Raw genomic sequence first — 27976 nt, forward strand, 5'->3', positions numbered from 1 at the left:
CATCTCCCTCCCTACCCCGGGCTTTCCGGGCTGGCGCCGGAGGGCGGGCAAGGGGTGGAGGCGGCGGCGCCCCGCCCCGGGCGGCGGCGGCGGGCTGATGGCGGGCCGCGGGGGCTGCCGGCGCGGGCGGGAGCAGCTGGAGCTGGAGCGGCTGGGTGAGGCGGCGCGGGCCGGCTCCTGCCCGCCGTCGCCGCCGCTCTCCGCCTGCTCGCGGCAGGCCTGGAGCCGGGACAACCCGGGCTTCGAGCCCGAGGAGGAGGTGGAGGCGGCGACGGCAGGGCCGGTGCTGGAGATGGACGTGGAGTGGGGCAGCCCGGCGGCCGGCGCTTCGTCGTCGTTAGGCAGCGGCGCGGCGGGTCAGAGTGGCGGCGGGCGGCGGCAGCGGCGGCTCCCCTCGGGGCGCGGCGGGGCGGAGGCGCCGAGCCGCCACCCGGTGCCGCCCGACGGCGCCGCACCCCACCGAGCGGCCTGGGCCAAGCGCCTGGCGCGGCGACTGCGAGGTGAGAGCCCGTGCCCCGCTCCCCGCCGCCTTCCTGCCGGGCTGGGCTCCGAGGCTTGCTCGGCTCCCTTCCTGCGGATCGCTGCCGAGAGGAGCGTTCATGAGTTGTTTGTAGTCCCTTTTGCCTTTTCTTCCACCCACCCCTTTGCTACCTGTCCTCTTTCTCCTTTATACGTGTTCTCTTCCACTCTCCCGTCTGTCCATCCGTACTTGCCCATGTCTGTGTCCCCACCTTTTCATGCACATCCATCTTCTGATCTCTGTCCTGGTTACGCCCCCCCAGCACAGACAGATGCACGCACACCTCTCTTGTCCTTTCCTCTGGAGCACAGAGCTCTCTGCACCCCAGGTCTTAGTCCTGGATGCTGTCAGTGTAAGAGTAGGTTTTGCATACATGCGGCTTTTCTGACCGGAAACCAGGTCTTTGGAGGGTTGGAGCAGAATACTTGTTTTTCCCTTTCAGCATCCTACAAAAGAGGTGGTTAGGATGGCATTTGTGGGATTGTTCGGAGGGTGTTTTTTTTAGTTTTTGCTTTTCTGTAATATTGTGCAGTGCCTTGGAGCTGCCCTCAGTTGTTGAGAGCTCCCTGTTGATGGCTGGTGACTAGGGGCATAATTTGAAGCACAAGCGGGAGCACATCAAATGAGCATTTGGAGTGTTGTTCTAAGCTTACTGCATTAACTCTGTGCTGAGCTGGTCCTGTACAGGGTTGATTTGACACAGCAGAGAAAATGGTGGCTCAGAAGTTCTTTGGATTCAAGGTTGTCTGAGGACCCACCCCCTTTTCAGAGAAGCTTAAGATGTCAGCATCAAATCGTTAGGATTTTAAGCATAAGAAATGTCAGAAAAAATCTTTATAGTTATAAAGCTGCAGGAAAATTAAACCATATTTAGAAAATACTATAAATATTTGAAATATAGAGAGAATGTTAGAAAATATTCTTCTTTTAGAGGAAGAAACCTAGTGTTGGCAGTGTTAGGTTTATGGTTGGACGCAATGGTCTTAAGGGTCTTTTCCAACCTAAATGATTCTATGATTCTAAAATCAGAATTTTCTGAAGTGATAAGATAGTACTGTTACTGGCTGGCACAGCATCAGCAGAGGTGTCAAAACAAACATGATTTTAAGCAGGGACTTGTAAATTAGGCTATTGTATGTCCTGTATGTCTTCACTTTGATTTTCACGTGCATTCAAAAGTCATTTGCTGTAATTGTTTCTCTGACTTCAGCTGTCTTGCACCAAAACAAATCCCTCGTGATCATTGCAGTGTTTTACTTGGATGCAAATCAGACTTGTAGAGATTGTGGAATAGAGCATGTTTTCTTTTCAGCAGATTTTACTGGGAGAGTGTTCAATGAACTAAGTCATTTCATCACAAGAGACCAGAGTGGCCAGGAAAAAATATCAATTATAATTATGTGCTATGCATGAACTAGCACTGCTCTGTTTGGAGTCTTCAATGGAGTGTTTCTTTTAGTCTGTTGCTGAGGTATGTAAATACTTAGGAAAGGAGCTGCTTCACGTGGAGAAAGTTAAGTCCTTTTATAAAAATTCTTATCTAAGTAGACTGTTCAGACGCTCCCTTCGTACTAGTTGATGCTAAGAAGGAACCTCCTTGTATGTGCTTTTAACAGTGGTGAAAAATAGTGGTGTTTGAATGTGAGGCAAGCGTGAGAGTGACTTGTGATGACCTGGCATAAGTTGCTACTTTTCATCTCTGTCATGATTTCTGCAGTAATACTCAAAACAGATTATCCACACTAGGTGGATAATCTTGATGCTGGTTTCTGAGCCTTTCTGAACCTGAAGGCAGAGCTTAATAAGAACACGTGATGTATAAGGTCAGAGTATTCGCAGATGGAAAGAAAGACCATCAGGCAGACATCTTTCCCCCTGCCATGAGATACCATTCTAACAAAGGTTTTGTAAAATGCTTTGTTGAATCATCTATAGTTCATCTGCATCTAGAGCTTAGGCTTGGTTTTGTGTGGAGAAATGTTGCTTATTTTTAGTATGCTTTTTTCTAACAGTTTTTTTTTTAAGCCTATATACGTATTTTCACCTTGTTCAGCTAAGCGAGCAGACAAGCCAAGAGGAATTGGTTTTTGGTGAAGCTGCATCCTGTGCTGGGCAGAATGTGTACAGCTGAGCCTTCAGCTTCAGGATCAGGCAGATGATGCCAGAGATGTTCTGGCCCTGCTCTGATAGACAGATCCCTTGCCTCTCCTGCTGCTTAAAAGCAATGTATCTTAAGCTAGAATAACCATTTGGGGAGCTGATGCACGTCGTAATTTGAACTTTTAATTTCTGCTTTCAGGCTGAAAGATGAGGACCACCTTTGACATGGTAACATTGCATCCTTTCGATTGGTGTGGTTCTCTTTACTGGCTGTGAGCCTATTAATGAAGTGTGCGCTGTGTGGAGGGTGGTGCAAAGTTACACGTTCTTGCTGTGCAAGGAAACAAAGAAATATTTTCAATAATGGCCGTGGACCAAGCTGCCTCTTGCTGTTCGAGACAGTCAATATACACTGGTAGTATTCTATTTTTAGCTGTAAAATGAAAAGACTTGGTTTCATGTTCTAGGAATGTTCAGAGTGGGTTTATCCCTGTGTTACTGTCCACAGTTTCTGTTGATTTCTGACCTGCCTACATTTTGCGTTTATAGGCAAGTGTAGACAGATGCCTTTCTGGCTCTTTCATGCAAATGTTGTCATTAATTCATAGGCACAGTAAATGGCTAGGTGTGACTTCCATGCTGCGGAGGTAGTGCAGGGTGCTGTACTTGTCTGCTGCGTAGGTTAACTAACCTTCTTTGAAGAATGTGATTGCTGCAGGCTACACAGTGAAAGGGCTGATTTCAAGCCTGAAATTAACATAGGGCACTTGAAGGATAACGGAGGTTTTAATACTGGAAAGAGCGCTCACTAGTTCTTCTGACGTTTCATGGATAACCATGAGGATCTTTGAAGACTGGAAGAAGGCATACTCAGTTTTGTTTCAAGACAACTAGAGTAAAGTAAGCATAGATTTATTTAATGAAATTCCATTTTGCTAGACAGAATTCAACAAGAGGGATTAATCTTTTGGCTATCAAAAGTGATTGCGTTACCATGGCTAAACAAGTTGCCGCTCATTGACTGAGGACTATTGAATGACAGCTTACACTTTTCTCATTGTCAGTCCTGAAATAAAAACTCAGGATTTAAGGTAACGGGATTGTGGTAACTGAAACTATCGGAGGGACTGTAACAGGAGTTACTAAGCAAACAGAAAGTCAGCTACTTTGGACTATCTGTATTTTAGGTTATTCTCTTTGTGGATTCTTTTCAGATTCTAATGTGAGCCTCTCAAGTAGCTTTAGTCCGTCTAGTTTTGCAGACCTCTTCAGCAAACATCTCAGATGCTGAGGGGAGAGGAGGGAATGACTCTTCAGCTCTCTTAAGGAGAAAGTAGTCAAAAGTTTAGATGGGTAAGAGCAAAATCCATTTCCAGAGCCAGGCTGGAAAGGTAATCTGCCCCTCAGAGCTGTACTTGGTCACCCAGTGCTACTGTCTCCCTGTGTGTGCCAGTACTAAGGTGTGTATGTGAGGTATTTCTTGAAAGATTTTCTTAGTTACTGTTAAATGGAAGTATCAAATATAATTTCCAGTCACTCATTAACTGTTACATTCATGAAGAACACATCATGACATTTTTACTGAGTGGAATTAGTGCAGGCTCCGATTGTACCTTACTAAGGAATGTGAACTAAGGATTGTGAGGCTGTGTTTTGTTGTTTTGGGACAAAGCATCTTTGCCTCAGACTTCTTAACTTTCTTCTCCTTTCCCTAGCCCCATTCTTTCCCCAGCATCTGAATTTCTGTGTAGGCAGATCAGTTAGTGCTGTGTGTCTGGGCTTGAGCGCTTTCAGAACTGAAGACATTTGCATAAATCTGAGTTACTTTATATGCATTCTGTACCTTATAAACTTGGCTTCGTGATTATGTAGGCATATGTGTATTTATAAGTACATATACATTATATATATTACATGTATATGTATTTATTACAACATTTTACATATGTAAAGATTTTAATTTCCTGTGTTACCTAACAAGCTAGACTTTTTATTGTAAGATGAAATTTAATCTATTTTTTCATTTGCATTTGGTCATTATTTTTTGACAACTCTTCTGAGTCCGTATACTCTTTGGGTAAGCTGTTTGGGTTACAGAATGAATATGAGAGAATTGTGAGTTGCAAATTTGTTTGATAAATGAAAGAGTACATAGATTCTGTCAAAAAGTTAATAGCAAATTTATATAAGGAATGAACTGAAAATGATTAATCGAGGCTAGAAACAAAACGTTTTTGGAGCTTTCAGTAGATATCAACTTAAATCCAGCGCTGCTTACCACCACTGTTCTTGATGCATCTAAACCAACATTCTAATAAGGCAAAAAGAGGAATAACGTACGTATCCTGTAAAAACGTGGCAACTAATGAAGGCTTCACGCTAGCTGGTGGGCAAATCTAGAGTTCGTTTAACACAAAGATCGTTGTATGATCTCTGGTGCTGGGTGGTGGTTGGTTTTTTTGTTGTTTTTTTTTCCCCTTCACATGTAACTTTCTGTTCCTTACTGACTCCTAACAATATTCTAATATGACAGAATTTGAGCTTGCAAGCATTCTGCTCACCACATTTCTTATTGGTGAGTAATGTGCTGACAGCTGGGACTCAGCTCACTTGCCAGCTTAGCTCACTGGCTGTTCCAGCCTTTTCTTCCTCTCTTCCGTAATGTTTTCCTGCTTTTATTATGAGGGTTGCTAGTGCAACGTAGTGCTGTGTTAGAGGCTGAATTTGTTGAGTTCTTCGTTATTAATGACTCTGTAAATGTTGTTGTTTTTTATTTCTGTCTTCAAGAATGACCTAATGGTGAGGATTTGGCATTCTGTTTAGTAAAGCTGCAGTCTTTATGTGTAAATTTTCAGACTTAGCCTTAAAGAGCAGCTTTGGAAAAGCTCTTGTTTTGGGGGCTGACACTAGTGAAGGTTCTAAGTTGCTAATTAAGCAGTGTGAAGAGAGAGTAATGCTGAGAGTGTTAGTGCTTGCTGTGCCTGTGCAAGAGAAATTTCCTGGTTGACTCTGTGGTTAGGTCACAACTTAAAAATGTGGTAGCTGAAAGGCTTCTAAAAACATCTAACACGTTATTTTTTTCTGACTAAACCTTGTATTTGCAGGTAGAGGGAAGAGCTTCCTTATTTCCATGTCTCTGTTGGCTGTTAGCAACTGGAGTTCTGCAGCAGGGAGATGAGCCCTTTGTCTTAGTCTTACAGCAGTAGTTGCAAAGCAACTGAAGTCTCACTTCAGTGTCAGCTTTATAACCTGTTTTGGCTATCCTTTGTTGCTGTTCCATTTGACTTCAAATTACTGTGGTATGTTTGATGGATCCAAGACTTTTTTCCTGGGGAGTTTCAGGTTACTTCATTTCCGTCTACTGGGAACATAAAGGATGTTTTAACAGGTTGGCCATTTAAAATACCTGAAAAGCAAAAGGGTGGAAGTTGGGTGCACTTCTGTTAAGAGTGAGTTTTTATTTTTATATGCTTTCTCTCCCATCATAAACTAAGGTCAAATCACCTTGCTTTATTTAGGCTTAAATGAAGAGAAGTTCCTTGAAAGTAGCAGTTCTGATCTGAGCATCAGCAGCTGTTCCCAGCTTTTTTTCTGTTCTGTATTAGGCACAGGAAATAAATATGGTGGTTACTAACTGCTTTCTGTTCTCAGATGGTTGTTTCTTTTAGTGACTCAATTTAAAGATCCTTTTGCTTTTCTGTTACCCTTTTGGAAGGGATCACCAAAGTTCAATAATTCTCTTACGCTGTATTCTTGAGAATGTCAAGTATAACATGAAGCAGAAATAGTTCAGATCGTGCAGTTGCCCAGTTTGGCAGCTAGAGAGCAGTTGCTCATTTAGGCCGCTGCTAATGTTGCAATGGTGACTGTTGTGCAGGGAAAGAAATCCTGAGAAATACCCACCAAGATCCCTGCTGTGTCTCTGTTGGAAATGCCTTGCCTATTTGGGAGAGGAAGGTTACGATTTGTTTTCTTTAAAAATGTTTGACTGACATATCCTTCTTTCAAGAAGAAAGTTAGTTAAGACTACTAATGAAGATTTGATACTGAACATGCATTTTCATTCATCTAACAATGCTTTTTGTATTTAAAAAAACCCCTAAAACACTGCACTGTGTTTCTTGAAGGATGACTATCCGCATCTTTGTATGCTTGCAACTGTTTTCATACCATGTGGCTTTAAGTGACAACATTTCTGGCAAATCTTCAGCAGATTCTGTTAGAGTTCTGCTGAGCTGTTATTAAATTATTATGGTATCTTATGAATAGCTAATACTGCCTTGGGCCCCATTCAGCCTATGGAAGGGTAACCAAAGAAGTTCTTCTTGCTTGAACTTACGTAAGTTTAAAATCCATAGAAGAACCTGCAGCAGATGTGACATAGGTTAAACTTTCAAAACCACTTAACTTATTTTGTCATTTGTGTATCTAGTATAAGACATCTGTGTATATCATTATATATGTTTTCTTTTTAAGGTCTGTGGGGGACAAGACTCATGGAAGAAAGCAACACCAGCAGAGAGCGATATCTGAAAAGTGTTTTACGGGAGTTGGTTACGTACATGATTTTCCTTGTGGTCTTGTGTGTCCGTAAGTACCGTTCAGCATTAGTACAGAACTGGATGCACTATCTGCTTGCTATCTTTGATTCCAGGATGAAGGTTGTTTCAGTGATGTGGGAGGAGAATTAATGGGCAAGTGTGTAGGCAAATATTTGGAAGTAAATCTTTCTCTTGTTTCTGTGTTTGGATTGTTGCTTGAGATTGAAAATAGTGCAACTTTCTGTGCCTTAACAAGTTTTGAGCCTTTAAGCAAGATGATAATATATTTATACTTTGTTTTCAAGGAGCATTTTTTTAATGTAGCTGTAGATGTGCAATGTACACCACATTGCAGTGTAATGCTTCTTCTGCTACGCATTTTGAAATCACTGAATGGAACTGTTAAATGTAAAAAGTAGGAGTTAGTCATCTAGGACAAAAAGTTCAATTAAATCACCGAGTTTCAAATTTATCACCAAGCTTATGTACAGATCATTCTGATAATAACAGTTCTTGATAGTAGCTGGAAAAGCAGAGATAATGCTAGCTGCTTAGAAATATCTGATAACATATGTTTGCATGATGCTGGACATTTTAAACACATCTGCAGCCTATATATACTCAAGTGTATATGGATCACAGCTGGAGACTTCCATGATTTAAGTGTTTAGTTTGTTTTGTTGTGTATGATATGAAGTGTTGTAACAATACAGAACACAGAACAGAGTAACATTCAACCTACTTTTTTTTTTAATTCTTTTTTATTTGGCTTTTAAGTGCATGACTCCTTTGAGGTAGGTGCTCTAGAGTCAACACTGAAGATAGTATTAGCAGATTCTACTAAATACAGACCTAGTACAGAAGTGAGGAGCTTGATGGATCTCCAGCCTCATACAGAATATTCCTGGATCCAAATGCAATTTCAGAAAGCAGCCTGAACCGAGTTTGTTGTTCTTTTCTTAGGGTGAAGAACCTTAGCGACCCTGGAGTACAGAAAGTACAGGATGTTTAGCACAGGCCTTACACAGCACCATGAACAGCTGTGGCCAGTATAATATAACAGTTCTGAGAGCAGTGTTCTTTTCTGGCCTTGGGACCTTGAAGCCCTTATACAGTTCTATTTCAAGATTTCTAGGGGGTTTTAAGTTAATAGTCAAAACAAAGCATGTTCATATATTTTCATAAAAATTAGCAAGACAATCCAAAGTGGAACTTCCTATGGAGTAGTGAAATAGATGTTTTATTTGGTTACTAGGGAGAATAACAATGAAATCTCTATGCATTAAGTTAGTATATCTTCGGAAGGCCAATATTTTTCAAGCCTCCAATTTTTATTGTGGGCAGTTCTGTTCTAAATGCCTGAAATGTCAGTGACACTTCACTTGTCATTTATGATCAGTTGGAATAGGACAGGGTGATGTTTTTATTTTTTATGAGAGAGAATCTTGGAGTAAAAAAGAAATGCAAAACTGTATTGGTAGTCTGGCTCTGAGAGCTAGTCTGCCTTGCTTCACTGAGCAGAATTACTAAAAAAACCCCAAACTATACTGTTGACACAACTGTTCTGGTGTTGTACTGCAAGCATGGTTATATCCTAAATATCATGGTTTTTTTCTTTCCCAAGTATTTTAAGAATGCTTAGTGCTGATTTATGGATAAAGTAGTGTAAGACTGCTTGTGGCTTGTATGCTGTACCATCAGGAGAGATGCAGCAGTGAGGGATCTGAATTAAAATAAAGTGAAATTGGTCTCAGCGGGAAGAGTTTGACTGCAGGCTGTTCACAAATCATTTTGCTATAGAAGAAGATTCTTGGTAATAATAAAAGAAAAGTATAGCGTATTAAATATCTACAGATATTGCTAACTCATTAGTATTTTTTCAAGTACTATCCTTTCTCATTTTACACGTAAGCAATAACTATGGGGCAGACTGGTGTGTGGTTTGGCATGCCGTAGGAGAGAGCTTTCCAGTGCAGGCTAGACGCTATGGCCATTTCTTGTGCTCTTGTATTTTTGTGAGTGATACATTCCATGTATCACAGCAGAAGTCTATTAAAAATAGTTGCTCTCCAGTTGCTAAAGAAAACAGATTTTCTTCCCTGTGACAAAATATTTTTATAAAATTGTCGAAACTGGTGGAGATTGTTCAGTGTAGACTTAATATTTCAGGCTTCTCTGAGTTTTAGCCATAAAATGGTTTTAAGTATTTGTAGGCAGTATCAGTGCCAGAGACTATTCTGTCAAGCCATCTTGGCTTTGTACATAATTTTATAATTTATGCTCTGTGGTCTTCAGCCAAGTGCTTGGCCCGGTGTGAGAAGCAGTAACACACAGTCATTTATTTTCTGTGGGGAGATTCTCTTAGAAGCACTGCACATCTTGGGTGAAGTTTCATTATCTAATCGTAGGTGGCTAATGTCGTTCACAGTGCCCTGCGATGTCCTGGTTATCTGCTCAAGCAGGGCATAGTTCTCCTGAGGTCTTGTGCCATACCCGCCAGTTCTCTATGTATGGCTTGGATAGCACAAGTCACCTAAAAAGGCACTAGCTGCCTCTCTTCAGGCTCCTGAATTGTGCCTTTGTTTTTATTGAAGTTGGCTTTTGTTTGAGAATAGGATGAGGTGTGGGAAGGAGAACTGAGTATTTTAAACTGATTGATCAGTTTATTCTTCACTGCTTTTTGTATTTTAATCACAGTTGACAGACAAATGCTGCTTGTGTGGAGTTTGTTTTGTTCTGAAGCTTAAACTTTTCAGTGCAAAATCTGTATCAACATGACCTGATGTATTCAAAACTAAAAAAGCAAAGTACTGAGCTTTTTTCCCCCCTTTCTTTTTTTCTCTTCTCTTTCCCCCACCCCTTTACCTCTCACTCCTTACCAAATCTTTTGCAGTGACTTATGGGACAGTGAGTTCCAGTATGTACTACTACACAAGGGTTATGTCGCAGCTCTTCCTGGAAACACCTGTATCAAAAATGGAGAAAACTGATTTCAAAACTTTGTCCACGATGGATGACTTCTGGAAGGTAATCTAAAACCAGTTTTTTATATCTCTGTTGCTGTGATTTGCTTGTCCTGTCATGGCCTGTAAATTTAGCCTGCAGAATCCTTTCTAATGTGGTGGGGGTTGTACATGAAGGTCTCTGCGCACAGTGTCGAAGCTGTGGAACAAAGTAGACCTTTCATATGTGAAAGTTTAGAACCTAGGTAATGCTAATGGGGCAGGGTAGGGCAATGTTGTGGCACGTCTTTGGAGGACAGGTAACAGTAAGTGACTTACTGTAAGAAAGGCCTTATGTCACAAAAATTATCAACGGCAATTTTAACACATCCAGGGAATGCAGATCTATAAAAACAGTGCTGGCAACATGCAAACTAAAATTGTCTTCCTCCCCAGTTTACAGAAGGCCCTTTGCTGGATGGTCTTTACTGGGAGATGTGGTACAACAACAAAACCATGGCAGAAAACAAAAGCTTCATTTATTATGAGAACCTGCTCCTAGGGGTGCCTCGCATTCGGCAGCTGAAAGTGAGAAATGGTTCATGCTCAATACCTGAAGATTTAAGGGATGAAATCAAAGACTGCTATGACGTCTACTCTGTGGCTAATGAAGATACCGCTCCTTTTGGACTTCGAAATGGAACAGCGTATGTAGTAATCCCATAGACATGGGGGTTTTTTTTCTGACCTGGGTTATACTGAATTGAACACTAAGTCACTTGGCAGAGGCAACTCTGCATTTGCTGTATGTTCTGTCCATTAAGCCAGGTAAATCCAGAGCAGCTGCCAGTTCTGCTTGTGGAGAAACCTTGCCAGACTTGGAAAGGGCTGTGGTCTTGATATGCTTTTTAGGTGCTGTCATTGTGCCATTCGTAGCTGTTACACATGGGAGACACGCTGTGGTCTGAGTGCAGCACTGCAATTCATGAGCACCTCTTCTGTAATTCCAGATTGTATTACTGCAGCAGGTTTCACTGAGTTGTCTTTCCTGGCTAAACATGGGAATAGCCCTGCGTCTCTTAGAGGACAATGTTTGTGGAATTGTAAAAGGTTTTGGAGGTGCAACATAACTTTGTAAATGCTGATTTTCTTTCTTTCCCTGAGGATAGAAATTCTGTGTGAGAGGATTGATGTGTTCTCTTTTCACAGTTAATATACTTGTGACCCATCTTTCTATCTTAATTTTGTTGTGTTAGTCAAAGGAACTTTGTAAGCTCTTTCTCCAGGGTACAAGCATCAAAACTTTCTACAAGTACATCTTTAATGAGCTTTAAGTAACTGATACTTTTTTTGGTCAGGTTTTGTTGGTGTCTGTTTTGTTAATTATAAGTTGAAAGTAGGAAGACTAATGTGCACTGTTTCACTTACTTCTGAACTAGCTGGACGTACACCAATGAGAAGGATTTGAATGGGAGCAGCCACTGGGGCTTGATTGCCACATACAGTGGAGCTGGTTATTACCAAGACCTCTCAAGGACCAGGGAAGTGACAGCTGTGCAGATTGCTAGCCTTAAGAAGAACCTGTGGCTGGACAGAGGGACCAGAGCAGCTTTCATTGACTTCTCAGTATACAATGCAAACATCAATCTATTCTGTGTTGTCAGGTATGAACAGAACCATGCCAGTGTTCAAACTGGACAGTGTATTTTGTAGACTTGGGAGGGTTTTCTTGTAATTGCCTTGAGGACATGGGTAAGTGTATGTTTTGTATAAAAGAGACAGACAACTAAAGTGCCATGCCTCCCTGTCAAAGAAGTGAGACTCCACATGGAGGCTGCACTCACCATCTGGAGGCAGTTCAGATTCTCCTGATGCCACAGTGGCTTGGGTGCAGTTTGCAGACGACTTCTCTATTAGGTTCAAACAGCATGAAACACACGCAGGTGAAAACAGGTCTTTCGTCTCTGTTTTCTCTCTGTTCCTGAAATGCTTTGGGTTTTAGTCAAAATTGAGAGCAGTCAGTTTTGCACTGGACAGGTGTACACTGTATACAGGTTGTGTAGTGTCTTCTCTGAATCATATGTGGGCTTTTGCTTGTTTCTATTATTTAAGTAATTACATAAATAAAACCACGGATCTTTTCGTAGTGCTTTTCATCAACGCAGTTTAAATGAAATATTTTTTCTTTGCCTTTTTTTAAATGCAGGTTGTTAGTGGAGTTTCCAGCAACTGGAGGCCTTGTTACATCTTGGCAGTTTCAGCCAGTGAGGCTGATTCACTACATCTCCACTTTTGATTTTTTCCTGGCAGCCTGTGAAATGGCATTTTGTCTTTTTGTTCTTTATTATATGGTGGAGGAGATCTTAGAAATTCACATTCATAGACTGCACTACTTCAGAAGTCTCTGGAATTGCCTTGATATCCTTATCATTGTGGTAAGTAATCTTTGTAATAAGACTAAAATTGCTTTCTGGAATGCACTTTGTGGGAGACATTAATGACACAGTATTCCTGTTGTGTTTTTAAGGGATAGGACCATCATTGGGAAGGATACTTAGACTGTTGGGCTATTCAGTCTGAATAAGACAATTTTTTTCTGTGTAGTAATGTTGGTGTGTTTTGCAAACTTGTCTGTTCTGTCTTCAGTGGTTTCAATCTTCGTGTCCTGGTGAAACATTTAGAGTATTTGTCCAGTATGTTTTTTCACAGTTTTTGTCTATAAAGGCATAGCTATTACGGGAGGTGAGAAAATCTCCCTCATTTGTTTCTACATATCTGATATAGACTATTGCAGTGGCTTTCAGGTAAGAAAATAATCTGCTTTAAAGCAGTGATTTGTATTTGGAGGAATGGGACTGGGATTTGAATGTGTTTGCAAAGAACCACAAAGAGATTTAATGTATTAAAGTACTCACCAGCTAATACCAAGTTTGAAGTGTCTCAAAATTGTGAAGTGCTAGCAGCTGTCAGGGCTGCTTTCTTGGTTAAGTGGACAGCGTTGCACATCAGTAATCTTGGTGTTGCAGAAAATCGGAGCTTTGAATTTAAAGCTACATAATGTAATTCTCTCCGGACTTATAACAAACTGTGCTCACCAAAAGTATAAAAAGCCAGCAGTGCTGAAACTGTTCCAGTCCTACGCTTGTTTTGTATCTTCAGGCTTGGATGAATCAAAGGTTTAAGTCAGTGTCTGTAATCTAGAGAAATCATTCTTGCATCACAGTGCTTTCGCAGAATCACACAGAATCCCAGGTTGGAAGGGACCTCAGGGATCATCTAGTCCAACCTTTCTGGGAAGAGCAGAGTCTAGACAAGATGGCCCAGCACCCTGTCCAGACAACTCTTGAAGGTGTCCAACATGGCCAAGTCAACCACTTCCCTGGGGAGATTATTCCAATGGTTGACTGTCCTCAGTGTGAAAAATTTCCCTCTGGTGTCCAATTGAAATCTCCCCAAGAGCAATTTGTGTCCATTCTCCTTTGTAAATGAAGGACCATTTAGGAGGATGCTTACGTGAACTGTGTGCTGTTTGTTATTTTAATGGCGGGGGCAGGATAAGATGCTTTGGTGTTAGTGTATTCAAGTGTGAGTGTAAAATTCAGTTCACACAAAGCTTCAAATTCTGTGTTTATACCTGGTCTGAGGGACATAATTTAAATTTAGGATTATGTACTTTATGGCTCTGTATACACAGTGAAGTGTTCACTTACACTTATAAAAAGCACATTTGCAGAGGTCAAAGCAAGAACCTTACCTGTATGGTAAAACTACAGTTTCTCTGCTGTTGCTTGTTCTGGTCAATACTGGTCAGTCTGTAGTCTGGAGAAACTCTACTACCTTTTGGCTACTGCTGTCTTTCTGCTCTTTACTCTTTTTCACCTTTGTCGTTTTGAGTTGTCCTCTTTCTTTCCTTGTATTTCTTTCTCTCTGACAGCTTCATTTTTCTGAGCCCACTGTCATCTTGTTCTTCAACTGTGGCAAGCAAAATATTTTAAAATCTTACTCACAGACTATTTGTCTGTAGTCTAGGACTATAATGGTTTTGTTGTGGAATGCATTTCCTGATATGTCCAGAAACTCTAATTTGGATCTGACCTCAAACAACAGCCGCTGGGCTGTTGAGTGAAAGGTGGTGAAGCCTGAGTGAAAGGTGGTGAAGCCTGGCCCCCTCCAGCACCCACAAGTGCCTGGCCCTAAGGACTAATACGATCAGGGACTGACGGGGTTGACCCTGAAGAACTGCGAGAAGCTTGTATCAGTGAACTTTGGGTTTTTTTCTTCCTAGGCTCTGTGCAATCCTAGGTGTTACTCTGCTGTTTGAAACTTTAGCTTTGTAGTCAGGACATGTTGAAAACAACATATTTGCTTTTACTTAAGGCTCACATTATGGTAGTGCTATAAATAACATGAAGTTCCTCAAATCTTAACTTTATCTGATGTATGTGGCTAAAAGAAATTGTTTTAAAACCCTAGTTCACCTTTCGTATGTTTGTGTGTTTCTTTTGTACTTAGCTCTCTGTGGTAGCTATAGGAATTAGCATCTATAGGACATCAACTGTTGATATGGCCCTGAAGAAGCTGCTGGAAGATCAGAACTCATTCCCCAATTTTGAACCTTTAGCCTATTGGCAAATGCAATTCAACAACGTTGCTGCAGTCACTGTGTTTTTTGTCTGGATTAAGGTAACTCTAAGACACACATCTTCATGCTACCATCAGAATGTAAGCAGTATTCTGAGTTTCATGTGATATGTTATTTTAGGAGAAAAAGGACTAAAACTCAAATTGGTCATTTGAAAGTCAGAGCACGGAGGTAACTTCTTGCAGATTAAAAGCAAGGTTGTAAATTGCTACTGGTTTAGTCAGCCCTTGTTTAAGTCTAGAAGGTGTAGTCAGTGCTAGTGCTTTGTCACAGCAGACACGTGAAGAAATGTTTTATTATTCCTGAATTGATACGTCAGTAATTCTTACTGGGTATTGGTTTTTCCTAACCTAGTTCAACTCTGCCCATTTTATGTATTCAAAACTTCGGAATTGTTAGAAGCGTTGGTAAAGCTACCCCAATTCATTTGAAAACCAGATATGTTACTTTAGTTAAACTTAATTGCTCTGTTTTACTGCCTCCTTTCTAGTGATACTTCTTTTCATGCCCATACTCATTTTCCTGTCCTCTGTGTGTATAAAGCTGCAGAGGAACATTTAGTTAATAAACTGTCTAATGGGGGAAAATATGAGACCAATGATAAGTGAATTTCTGCTCTGATACAGAAAACTGATCCTTCAGTTTATCAAGCAAGTTAGCTAATCTCTTACTGTTTTATAAGGCAAAGTTGCATCTAATTTTTGCATCATGGTTTAAGAAATAAAGTGGTTCATTGTAAGAAATAACTGCAGAGTAACAGAATAATGCATGTTGGAGGGGACCATGGGAAGTCTCTAGACCAGGCACCTGCTCAGAGCAAAGTCAGCAGTGAGATCTTCTTTTCTCGCATTTTACTACTTCATAGCTAACATCTTCATTGGAGATAAAGATAAATAAACAGGCTTTTGGAAACGTTTCGGTAACGCTGCTCTGAAGCCAGGGAGCCTAATAGAGCAGTGAAAAAACAGGCAAACAAAACCCCACACCCAAACAAGAAGTTGGTGTCCTCACAGAATTTTCTTCACATTTCAAGCCTCAGTGTTTTTAGGAAGTGATGTATTTCTAAATGGAAATTAACTGACTTTGTCTCCAGGCAAATTCAGTAAGACATCTCACGTGTAAAAGGCTGGAGAGTGATTGATTTAAAGAATTGTTTTCTTCCTTGTGTTTACAGTTGTTGGTTTTTGTTTTTCTTTTAACAGCTTTTCAAATTTGTTAACTTCAACAGAACAATGAGTCAGTTATCCACTACCATGTCTCGCTGTGTCAAAGATGTCATCGGCTTTGCTATTATGTTTTTTATTATTTTCTTAGCATATGCTCAGTTGGCCTATCTTGTCTTTGGCACTCAAATAGACGACTTCAGCACTTTCCAGGACTGCATGTAAGTACATGAATAAAAAATGCGAAGAATTTCTCAGTACATTGGTAAATGGATTTGGTTGCCTCATCAGAGACCAAACAAATCCTATGACATCCATCTAAACAGATAAGCTGCAGACATATCACTGTTGATGGAGCTTAGTAGCAAATGCATTTTTTTTTTTAATAACAATTTAAGTTCATAAACTCTTTGCTATGAGCTAAAAATGGCAGGTTTTGGTTGGTGAAAGTGGCACTGTTTTTATAACAGTTGGTCAAATTCCTAGCAGGACTCTGTCTTCAGCAGTTTAAGCATATAATCATTCGTTACGTTTGCAATGCTTACTGAAATGTTGTATGCATAATAATGCTGTGTTCCTGATAGTATGTGTAGTTGGTTGACTCACAAATGGAGTCCATCTTACACAGCCAACTGGTAAATTTGTATCTGCACGAATCCAGAAGAGAGATAGAGCTTTATATAGGGTTGTTAATCAGTTTTTCCTGTATTGATTTGGGATGTCATAATCTGATTCTAACTGAAGTAATTACCAGGTCGTTCAGTTACATATTTCCCCCTGCCTGTTTACGTTCGGGCAGTGTTGCAAAAAGTTTCCTGTACAGAAGTCAGGAACTTGAAATACACTGGTAGTGCTGTACAGTGCTGAGCTTCTTCCAGCCTTGGCACTGTACTGACAGCTTGAGAGGGTTGAGGTTGTATGTATGCAAGAGGCAGAAGGGATAGGAGAGGGACGGGAGTGGGTCTTAAAGCTTCACAAAGGCAATCAGTCATTTGCTTTCCTCCCTGTTGCCCCCACTATCAGTTGTGACTGAAAGCCAGAAGTAACCACGCTAGTTTTGTTTTGTGTGTGTGACATCTGACTGTGAGTTTGGTTTTGCCTAGAGGTGGGCTTGAGGAATTGACTATTGCAGTGTCTGATAAAGTATTACAGTAGTGCAGACCTCTCTGCTGCCCATCAGTCACACTGTTAGGGTAAAACAGATTGAGAATTCTTGCGCAGCTCCAAAAGTGTTTTTTTTCAACTCCTGGATGTGTTTTGTTTTTTAAGATTTACTCAGTTCCGCATCATTTTGGGAGACTTCAACTTCACAGAGGTTGAAGAAGCTAATCGAATTTTGGGACCAATTTATTTCACTACATTTGTGTTCTTTATGTTCTTCATTCTTTTGGTAGGTACACTTTTGTTTATGCGGGGTGGGTAGGTGGCCATTTTTGCATCTTTTGTTCTTTGATTCCTACTGCTACTTGGGGCTTCTTTTGATAATGGTGATTGTGCAGTCCATGTAGGGGCCTGAAGGTTACATGGCTGCTCACTACACTCAATTTTTTTTTCTTCATTTAAAATAGATTTGCATTGTACATTTCTTGTCATTCTCATGTAGTGCTTCTCATTGTGTTTTTTTTAATTTGTATTTTTTTATTATTATAAAGAATTTTTATTTCTAAAATTTGAACAGTGCCTGGTTGGCATATGCAGCAAGCCCATATCTTTTGGTGAAAAGTAGTGGTAATGTTCAATACAGGCTCTTAGTTTATGAAGTGCTCTACTGCGTGGCTGGCTGTGTTTACAACAGCCTAGATCATGCATACAACACACAGCTTGTCTGCTAGACGAGCTTAATTCATCAGCAGTGCAGCAACTTTCAGATGTGCAGGTTGGCCTGCAAAGGCCTCTTTTTCTATCCTCTTTTCCTTCTCCAGGGCAGAGTTGGGCCCTGCCTTTCTCATCTTCCCAGTGCAGATTACCTGTACACTTTTGACAAATAGTATTATAAGAAGCTCAGCTTATCTGAGAGGCAGTATGTAGACATGATTGTCTGACAAATCAATTCAAACAATGAATATATTGTGAGTACTCATCTTTTGTATACCCTCTGTTAACAGTAGTATTGAATCCATATTACAGTCTTACTAATAATTTATATAACAAAAAGTGAAGGGAAGAGAGCTCTCTTAGAAACCTGTGAGACCAAATAAATTCCTTTTTTCTTTTTTTTTTTTCCCTTAATTCTAGATGTCAGTATAAGTGAAGAGCCCCAGTATCTTTTACCTGGATGTAGTTTTCAGTTAGTCTGGTACTAACAATAATATATAGTCATTTTGTTTCTGATTATATCACCAGACAGAAGCTGTTATGTGAGCAAGAAATACTCAGATTGTTCCCCAAACTGTGCATCTTTTGGTGATTTGATAAGGTGGCAAGCATTAAGGTGGGATTTTACTAACATTAAAATGGTGCAGCAGTCCTGTATCATAATAACTTTTAGAGTTATTTAATGATCCTGTAATTAATGAGGCTTTTTATTATTCTTTGAGATGAGGAGAAATGGCATTCAGATATTATTTGTGGGAGAAGGCTTCATCTTGGGTACTCACTAGTAAGGAAGTGGAGAATTTTTTTTCAGTGAGATGGACCAGTATTCAATCGGAAAATAACATATGGATCACTCTCGCCAAAGAAGCACATGAAGCGGGTTTCATATTTGCTTTGAAGCACCTTGCAAAATCCATAGGAGCAAGGCTAGTGTCCAGCAAGGGAAAGAAATATTTTTTTAAGGGGTAGCAGAGAAGCACTGGAGTGTGAAGGCACAGAAGGTTATCCAAAATACTTGCTATAATTTGTGTGCTTATTGATACCTGCACATCCTGTCATATGGTTGGAGTGAAATGTTGTAAGCTCCTTGAGACCAGTTCGAGACCTGGAAACTAAGTTAGGGAAGATGGGTAGAAAGCACCAGCTCTTAATGTTGGGCAGCTGAAAGCAAAATAGACAGTAGGCAAGTTACCTTTTATTTCTCTGGTGTTGGGCAAGAATGCATAAAGATACAGTGTTGGAAGATTGTTGTCCTAAAGCATTTTTTTAAGTCCATGAGGAAATAGAAGTTAACACTGCATTTCTGCACGAGAGTGGCACATAGAATGGCCGGTAAACTGAGTGATTCTTCTTGGACTTGAATGCCCCGCTTGCGATTCAGTCATATTTACTCCATGTTCAGCAGGACCTTTTCAGTAATGACAGCATGGCTCAAGTAAATTGTATGCTTGGCACAGGGCTAGTGAGACCAATTTTTTCTCTTTTGTTGGAAGAAGCGACCAAACTCTTTTCAGAGTTGGTGGCATACATGCCAAGTGTCTGATTTTCAGCTTTTTTGTTTTTATCTTTAGTCTGAAATGCAAGCAGAGCTGTAACTAGAAAAGAACCTTGTGTTTGTGGTGGTTATTGTAGGATGAATAGTTAAGTTGGTTCCTCAGGCATTTTTGTTGCCAGCTGTGTTGCCCAGATTAATTCTCTGTCGTTATCTGTACAGTTTGGCCTTGCAGGTAGGAGGCCACACTTAAATATATAATGTTAAACAGGCTTGGTTTATTGCCACTGCTGTGTGTAGGCATGAACCCTTTCTGGAAAGTTATTTTCCAGTTATGTTGGTAACCAGTAGTCCTGATTAAAAGTTGTTACACTGCAGTGCATCACATTTCAATATCTCAGGCTCTTGATGTTAGTGCTTTTTAAACAGCCCACCATTTTCTCTTGCACATTTTTAAAAAACTTTATGTATAGGTCTGCACATGAAGGCCATTAGGAGCAGTAGGGCTCAGACTTGTTGAAATTTTTAAGCGCTTTAAGCTTAAGGGCTTTTTTTATTTTTTCTCATGAACAGAACATGTTTTTGGCCATTATCAATGATACCTACTCCGAAGTCAAGTCAGATATGGCACAACAGAAGGCAGAAATGGAACTGTCTGACCTTATCAGAAAGGTGAAAGTAACGTTTTGTTTTGTTTGATTGACATCTCATTCCTCACATCCAAACTTACACTGTAAAATGCTATATAAACCATACAAAGTAAAGCTGGCAGCTGATGAAAATACACATCTCTTAGGTAAAATAAATTAATCTGAGCTGCGTGTAAATTAAACAAATGAAAACTTCCCATCACAAAGTATTCTAGTCATCTGAGACTTTGTATTGAATGATCAGCCTACTGACTATGACACAGGATTTGCGTGTCTAGGTAAATACAGAAATATTGAGCTGATGAAGCTAAACTGCTGTTTGGTTTGGTCACAGAATTCAGAATTACCTCCTTTCAGGCAGTAGGATGAGGCAAGTCTTGGATAATGTGTTGGGAGCTCCCAAGGGCAGCTGCCTGTAAGGTTGTTGAATACAAAGGTAAGAGTTTGACCTGAATCACCATTTTTGAGAAACATGTGCACGTGCATGTACTCGGGCACGGATGCAATGTTGTACCGTGGTCAGAAATGTCTAAATGCATACTCAAAGTGACCAGAAACTCAGAGTTTTAAACTTGGAAACTGGTTATTAAAACAGAGCAGAGAAAAATGAAAAGTGCTACTTCGTTGTGATGAGGCCTTTTTTCAAAAGTCATTCCTACAACTGAAGAATGAGAGAGAAACAAAATGACTGCAGAAAGTTGTACCTGTTTTGTCAGCATTATTTAAAACTGTCACTTAACTGTCAGTAACTGCCAAAGGTGTCTTATTGGGACAAAATACGCTATTCCTACTGACCTGCAGTGCAAATTGAATGATGAAAGCCTTACCTCTAACTGCAAAGGTATTTGTATGTTGCCCATTTAAATGCTGAAATAAAAGGTGGATAAATTGGAGGAAAAGACAAATTCTTGCAGGGCTTTTGGAACACACTGAATGATAGTGTACACTAACTGATTTTTATAATGAAAAAGGTTATTAAAAATCAAGTGTTAACATTTCATGACAAGTCAACCATGAAACTTCACTTTTTCTTTTAGGGCTACAATAAAGCCATGATCAAACTTAAACTGAAGAAAACTACTGTTGATGACATTTCAGAAAGTCTGAGACAAGGTGGGGGAAAACTAAATTTTGATGAACTCCGGCAAGATCTAAAAGGGTAAGGAAACTGTTACTTCTTATCTTGAATAGTAACCACAGAGACATGTCATGTTAAGTCTTTGATGTGAGTTTCTCTCACTAAGAGTATGCTAATGTGAATAAAGAGAACACAGCAGAGTGGGTAACAAAGCGTGTGCTTTTCCTGTATCTGGTGGGAGGTGTACAGGTAAACAATCTTTGCATATGGGTCTGCCAGAATTGCACATAGGAATATTCCAACTGTGGCATGGAACTGTGGAAGAGAGGAGTGGGAAATGAATGGTCAGTTTGAGGTGGAAGAGAAGCCTTAACTAAGGAGGTCTGCTGAGTTCTGGCCCCTGGAGTCTGCACTATAGCTGGTGTTGCTGCAGTGGGGTGGCGTCCCATACCGGAGGAAGGATTTGGCACTCTGGGGCCCAACCTCCTTCAGTTGCTCTATTGTGGGGGAGAAAGGGTCTGAGGAAGCAGAAATCTAAGGCCTTTGAGGAAATGGTAATGTTTCTATAGGAGCCACTGCAGGAGTTTGTGAACAGGCTGGAGTTTAAGGAAAGGGAGCAGATCAAGGAGGTATAAAAGGGATGGTTTTGAAGAAGCAGGGTGCAGTCTAGGGCAGATTTAACTAATGAAAGGTAAGGGCTGAGGTTTTTGTTATCACTGTTGTGAATTTATAGTCAGTCGTGTCTTTGGCTTCAGGATGAAAGTCTGTTTGGAATGAAGTGTTAGTTCCAAGTACTTGAAGTTCGTTCAGTGTGTGTGCCAACACAGGCAGGATGCAGGAACAACCACAAAACCATGGACGAAATGCAGAGTAAATTTATTTTTGTTACCTTGCCAATTGGGGAATCCCCAAAGCAGCAGTGCAGAGCTCGGTCCTTGCTAGAGGATCACTTGAACCTGCTGTTTTTGCCTGTATATCAGGGATTTGCACAGGCATAGTTTACCCCTGTGCTTTGACCTTTCCCACAGCAGGGCGGGAATCTCAAGCATGTTCAATAGGGTGCCTCTGAGTCCATCACAGGCCTACGCTACCTAAACACAGATGTTCTACTTGTCCAATGCACAAGGCCAAACTACCATTAGTATGACTTAAGTGTTTTTTGACACCCTGGCTGCAAGTCACTTGAGAGTGTTTACAGTCCTCCTTGCCATTCTTCTGTTATTTCCCCACATTCAGCATCTGAAAAATTGAAACTAAGGGAACTGGTTTTTACTGTGTTTTCAGAAAGGGGCACACAGATGCAGAGATTGAAGCAATATTTACCAAATATGACCAGGATGGGGACCAGGAATTGACAGAGCATGAACATCAGCAGATGAGAGATGACCTGGAGAAAGAGAGGGTGAGCTCAATGTTAGGAGTGGTATGCCACCAGCGCCATCTGCCAGTCTTCTCCCCATGCTGGTTTGCTGCTACAGAAGAATCCTCTTGTTTCCCTTCACATTTGCTGTCATCCCTGGTTGTCTAAGCAGAACTGGCAAACTGAGCAAAACTAGCAAAAAGGCAAGGGGGAGCTGAGGGAGGGCAGGAGGTCTTTGACCTTGACACCCCCATCCCCCACGTACAGTGAAAGTCTCTATATCTTCTCTGTCTGTGGCTTGTGTTTTCACGAAGGAGGATCTGGACCTAGATAGGAGCTCTCTGCCACGTCCTCTGAGCAGCCGCAGCTTCCCCCGGAGCTTGGATGACTCTGAGGAGGATGAGGATGAAGACAGCGGACACAGCTCCAGGAGGAGGGGCAGCAGCTCTAGTGGGGTTTCCTATGAAGAGTTCCAAGTGTAAGTTTATCCTTCTGAGGGGGAGAAATCTGCATGGTGTTTGAGGTTGGTTGGTTGGGGTTTTTTTGGGGGATGTGTGTTTGGTTTTTTGTTGTTGTAGTTGTTATTGCAGTTGGTTTTGTCCTTGTGGGTTTTCTTCTTTCAGTTATATAGTAATCTCTCTTATAACTCTGAATATTAATCACATTATTTGTAAAAGTAAATGTTATGTTTTTAAGGTGCTTACGTGGCTTTTAGTAGCTTCCAAGTAATATCTGAACAGAAAGTACTTTAGAGAGGCTCATGGGAATCAGAAAACCAAATCAAAACAAACAAACAAAAAAACCCCATCAAAAACCCTGTGGTCCTTAAAACCTGGTCATTGAAAAGACAGAGAAAATGGTCATGCTACAAGTAATGCCAGAAGACTTTTCTGGGTTTTTTAGTACTAAAACCTCGAGGTTGTTTTAGGTTCAGTGAGAACTGCAGCTGTAGATTTTAATAAGGTTAAGTTCCTTGTGAGTGTGTATTTTGCCTAAAATGATAGATCTCCATATTAATTAATTATAGCAACACTAGCTGAATGAAGAATGTGAGTAACTAGAGCCAAAAAATTTAGATGAGCATGCCCTGAAAGCAGGGAAAAGAGTGGAATATGTGTCTTTTCCCCAGCTGCTATACCCCTTTGCTTTTGTGTACCTTGTCCCTTCCTGGACAGTAGGCCTCATTTGTGGAAAGTCAGATGCATGCTTGGATGAAAATGCTGTCTCATCCTTATCTGCTCTATGTGTTGACATGCTAGAATCATACTGACTCGGAAATGTCAGTTACTGAAGCTCACTCTTGTTGCCCTCAGGCTCATGAGGAGGGTTGATCGCATGGAGCATTCTATTGGCAGTATTGTCTCCAAGATTGATGCTGTTATTGTGAAGCTCGAAGCAATGGAGAGAGCCAAACTAAAAAGGAGAGATGTGTTGGGAAGATTGTTAGATGGAGTGACAGAGGTAAGAAACCTGCTTTCTTCTTCTGGTCACAACCTGCATGGCCTGCTTACTGTTAGCATTTCTTCCTACTGCTTGGCTTAGGAGGGTTGAGGGAGTGGTGGTAAAGATGAGGTGGGTGCTTTGACAGTGTCCCGAGTGATTTCAGTTTTGTGTTAGGAAAAAATGAAATGTTAGGGACATGACGCAAGTTTCAGATATGACAACCCATCTTATAGCAGGCCTGCGTCATGCTGAGGCAACAGAGCACCTGAACTGGACAGCAGTGGTCTTCGCTAGGTGCTGAAGCAGCTTGTTCATCCCTTGGTGTCTGTTGGGATTAATACAAAGCTTTTTATGAACTAGTCTGTTACAGTCTGAGGGATCCAGCCCAGCAGGCCCCTGCAGCCTACTCTTCTCCCATGTTGCTTCTGGGATTGTGTGTGGCAGGTGGAAACAAGTCACTTCTGTCACCAGGGTTATCTAGCTTCTATTGCCTTCCTTCCCACCTTCTCTTTCTTGAGAGCCCTTTAGAAGTGGCCAGTGGGACAAACATGTTATTTTTGTGGATGCTAAAATCTGTCAGCTTCCTGATGGGGCAAGAACAGCCGGAGCAGAGCTGTTAAGGGGTGGGCGAGATGGACTGTCTTGGTGGGTTATGTAGGTCAGACTTTTAGCTGCCCTGTCACAGATCATAGAATCATTAAGATATGGTGTTCCTGGCTGTTACAGCTGTTCCAGCTAATAATTCTGCTTGATTCTTCAGATGGAGCTTCCTTGTGGGTGTGCTCCCCTCAGTTTATTTTACATATCTGGGGGTGGATCTAAATATTAGAAACTGTAATACAAATTGTGCTTTCATAAATAAGGTGATAACCTGGGCGTCACATCACTGGAAAGAAAACAATTTACTGCACTAATTGTGTTTTTCCACTAGCCTGTGGAAATACTTAAGTGGTATAAGAATTTCCAGTGTTTTTATAGGGTTTTGCTTAGACTGCAGTTTGAAAGTTATGTTTCCAGCTTGTGTCTTTTAATCTGTTTAGGATGAAAGACTGGGTCGTGACAATGACATCCACAGGGAACAAATGGAGCGACTTGTGCGAGAGGAGTTGGAACGATGGGAATCGGATGATACGGCATCCCAAATGAGCCATCGGTTGGGAACACCACTTGGTCTGAACGGCCAGCCTCGTTCCAGGAACTCTCGGCCATCTTCCTCCCAGTCAGATGGTATTGATGGGGGAGGAGGAAATGGGGGGAATAACATCCATGTGTAGGATTAACTTTGTAGGTGATTTTAAATGTTTCAGGTCAGTATTAAGCCAGCAAATACACTACTCCACTGTTTTGGAGCACAAGATGATCATCCTGATCAGACCACTGGTGGGCAAAACTAAATATTCTCTTCCTAAGGCATTTTCAGACCTATGTAAGCTACATGTCATGTTCAAGTTACCAACAGTGAGACTGTCAGCCTTGGAAACAAAAATGTGGGAGGCAGAATGGAAACCAGCTGTGTCACAATCTACCTGGACAGAATTCTGGTTCCATATATGTATTATGGGGAACACTTTCATGAGGGCAGCAAGCTTCAGACAAAATAATGTGCTGTGGCTAAAATGAAAGGCTGTGAGTTTTCTGCTTTCTATTGGAAAATATGGTTTTTATATGCTTTTAAAAGCAATTTTTAAAAGAAGATGGCATCAGTTTATTGTCTCACTCATAACTGACGCTTTTCAAAGAGGTAAAACAGCACCCTTTTTATTTTGAGTTTCTACCTATTTTTCTGAGTCATTCTTGGTGTACTAAGATTTTAATTAACTTAAAATGTTTGATTTTTACTGTTTTTGAGAAATACTGTATTTCTTTGAAGAAAGTGCACTTATTTTGTATAACTGTAAATCACATTATTCCATAATAGAAACTGTACACATTACACATTTTTGCATTCCAGAAGTAATATTTGAGAACTGCCTCTTCACGCTCAACTAACGTAATAATTTTTAGCTTTGTTGCAAAGTGCCCACTCTTTAATACTGTGTTTTCATAATCTAAGTGTTCCTGGGCTAAACGTTCCACAGGTGCCTAGGTAAATATGGTTACTTTGCAGAAAATGTATTATTGAAAAACACTAACTCTCCCTTGGGTGTGACAGGGAAGGGGACAGAGAAGGTGCTGACAGTTGGGAAAATCTGACCTCGTGCTCTGTCACATTCTGGTCACATCTCTACTATGTAGTCTGTATTCACATTTAACAGAACTCCGTGTAAAAATTGTTAGGTACATTTCTACATATGCTTTTCTGCTGAGGTGCAACACATGATTCCTTTGGAAAGGTGTCTGTAGTATAATCACTGATTTTTAGTATTTCATTTCCTCTGCTTTCTGTGTCATAGAAGCTTTGTTTTTGAAGGGAGATGCAACACTGAAATTACGTTGGTTTCCTACTGAAAGCATTGAGGCATAGTGTGTGTAGTTTCGCTTAGCAACAGATTTCCATATGTGCAATGCTGGTTTAGGAGGGGGGGTGTCAATTCCGTGTCTTTCCTGAAGATGGCGGTTGTCTTGTATTTAAAGATTTAGAGTTGGCATAAAGGAAAATGGAAAGCTACATAATGAAACACATCTTAGCTATTAGTAGGGTATATAGAGGAAAAAAATCCTATTTAACAAAGTGTAAGTAGCATGTATATGCTATGTTGGTGCTTTTTATTTCAAAAAGCAATTGTTGCCAGGGGTTAGCATCTCATTCTTGTAGTAGTACTGCTTAGGCAAAGCATGCATCTTGTGTGTTCTTAAAACTGCGTTGCCTGGATGTACAATGACTCAGAATGCCTTCCCTCTAACCAGAGAACTTGCTAAAACTAAATAGACTTCATGCCTTTCCCTATTTTTAAGTTTATGAGAAACCATATGCACAGAAACTTAATATCAGGTGGAGAAGGAAGAAGTTCAGCGTGGAGGTCAGAATTTCTTGGTAGGTTTGGCTAGAGAACAGAAAGACATAGGAAAACAGGTTGTGATTCCTGTGAAGTATTTTTTCTTTCTGTGGGTTATTTTGTCTTGTACTAGGAAGAAATTCATACTCTTTCACAAGAGACCCTGTCAGCTTCCTAAAACAGCACACAGCACAGAGGTTAGGGCATTTGTGTGAAATGAGAGACGCTCAGACTAAGCTCTGTCTTGTCTTGATGGAAAGTGTTTTGACCTTAGAACCTGAAGAAAACTTCTCTGTGTTGAACTGGCATTTCTGGCCTTAAACAAACAAAAAAACCAAAAACCACTAGCTGTTCACATGGCCAACTTGTATGCAAGGAAAATAGAAAATACAATACAAAGCACCTTTAATACACATAGCCTTGTCTTTATATCTAAAATGTGTAGCGTGTTGGTATGTGGCATGATTTACAGCTTAAACTTTGAGGCATGCTAACTAATTACATGTGTGTAACATGTAATTGATATTGGGTTTCTAGGGCCAAGTGTTACCTAAATGCTAAGATAGCATTTAAATAATCATGTACTTAGAATCAATTACTTTGGCCAAATGATCCAACTTGAGTTGTCCAGCAATCAGCTGGAACCTTACTAAGAATACCTTGTATTAAGGTTTGTGCCGGTGGCCTCTAAAGCACGTGGCATGCTGAGGTTTGTGGCAGCAGGGACTGGGGAGTGCGCAGAAGCGATCTAGTGGTCATCTGCTGGTGAGGCAGGGCCTTCCTGGGGCGAAAGCAAGCAAAACTAAACCTATCAGTATGGTTTTAAATAGGTGTCCTGTAAAAATGTGTCTTTCAAAGTGTAAGTTCAATCCTGCAGTTCATCTTTCATTTGTAGAATATGTTTATTATGAAAAGGAAAATGTTTGCATTCATAGCTGTATTTGTTGAGGTATATATCTGTAACGTGTCGTTACTTAATAACAAACTTCATCTTGAAGTGCAGTAAGTTTTCATGGGGTACCTGTGTGTGTTGACAGTGGGCCTTCCAGTAGGAGCATGGCCACTCGACGAATGTTACAAACATTTTATTATTTCATTTTTCAACTTTAGATTATAATATCATTTCTCACTTATTATAAAAGTAAGGGTTTTGCATAGTAATGTACAATGTTTGGTCTTATTGGGAAGCTGTTAATTATGCAAGTCTTCTACAATGATCAAGAACATATTGATCTGTAAAACTGCGCACTTTACTTCCTAATAAACATTTTATATAATCTACAGAGCAAATGTT

At 40.7% G+C, this 27976-nt stretch overlaps 1 protein-coding gene across 2 annotated transcripts; it reads left to right on the top strand.

The window, feature by feature from the left end:
- The first annotated feature begins 54 nt into the window (after positions 1-54).
- PKD2 (polycystin 2, transient receptor potential cation channel) lies at positions 55-27972 on the top strand. Of its 2 annotated transcripts, none has more exons than XM_075090382.1 (15): positions 55-500; positions 7097-7210; positions 10055-10188; positions 10560-10810; positions 11543-11767; positions 12310-12538; positions 14616-14825; positions 15948-16129; positions 17178-17298; positions 19789-19887; positions 20903-21024; positions 22228-22345; positions 22618-22781; positions 23617-23764; positions 24787-27972. In XM_075090382.1, the coding sequence occupies exons 1-15, from the start codon at positions 98-100 to the stop codon at positions 25018-25020; spliced, it is 2754 nt and encodes a 917-aa protein (XP_074946483.1). In that variant the 5' UTR covers positions 55-97; the 3' UTR covers positions 25021-27972. The 2 variants fall into 2 exon arrangements, with proteins under 2 accessions (XP_074946483.1, XP_074946484.1); XM_075090383.1 differs by having other exon boundaries at positions 56-500; positions 14616-14786.
- Positions 27973-27976: the final 4 nt, after the last annotated feature.

Source organism: Phalacrocorax aristotelis, chromosome 4, assembly GCF_949628215.1.
Source record: "Phalacrocorax aristotelis chromosome 4, bGulAri2.1, whole genome shotgun sequence".
NCBI lineage: Eukaryota > Metazoa > Chordata > Aves > Suliformes > Phalacrocoracidae > Phalacrocorax > Phalacrocorax aristotelis.

Excerpts from the sequence above, each read along its gene's own strand:
- PKD2 (XM_075090382.1), top strand. The coding sequence starts at position 98 with ATGGCGGGCCGCGGGGGCTGCCGGCGCGGGCGGGAGCAGCTGGAGCTG. Across the intron at positions 501-7,096 it reads CCTGGCGCGGCGACTGCGAG|GTCTGTGGGGGACAAGACTC; the intron begins GTGAGAGCCCGT and ends TTTCTTTTTAAG. Across the intron at positions 21,025-22,227 it reads CTCCGGCAAGATCTAAAAGG|AAAGGGGCACACAGATGCAG; the intron begins GTAAGGAAACTG and ends CTGTGTTTTCAG.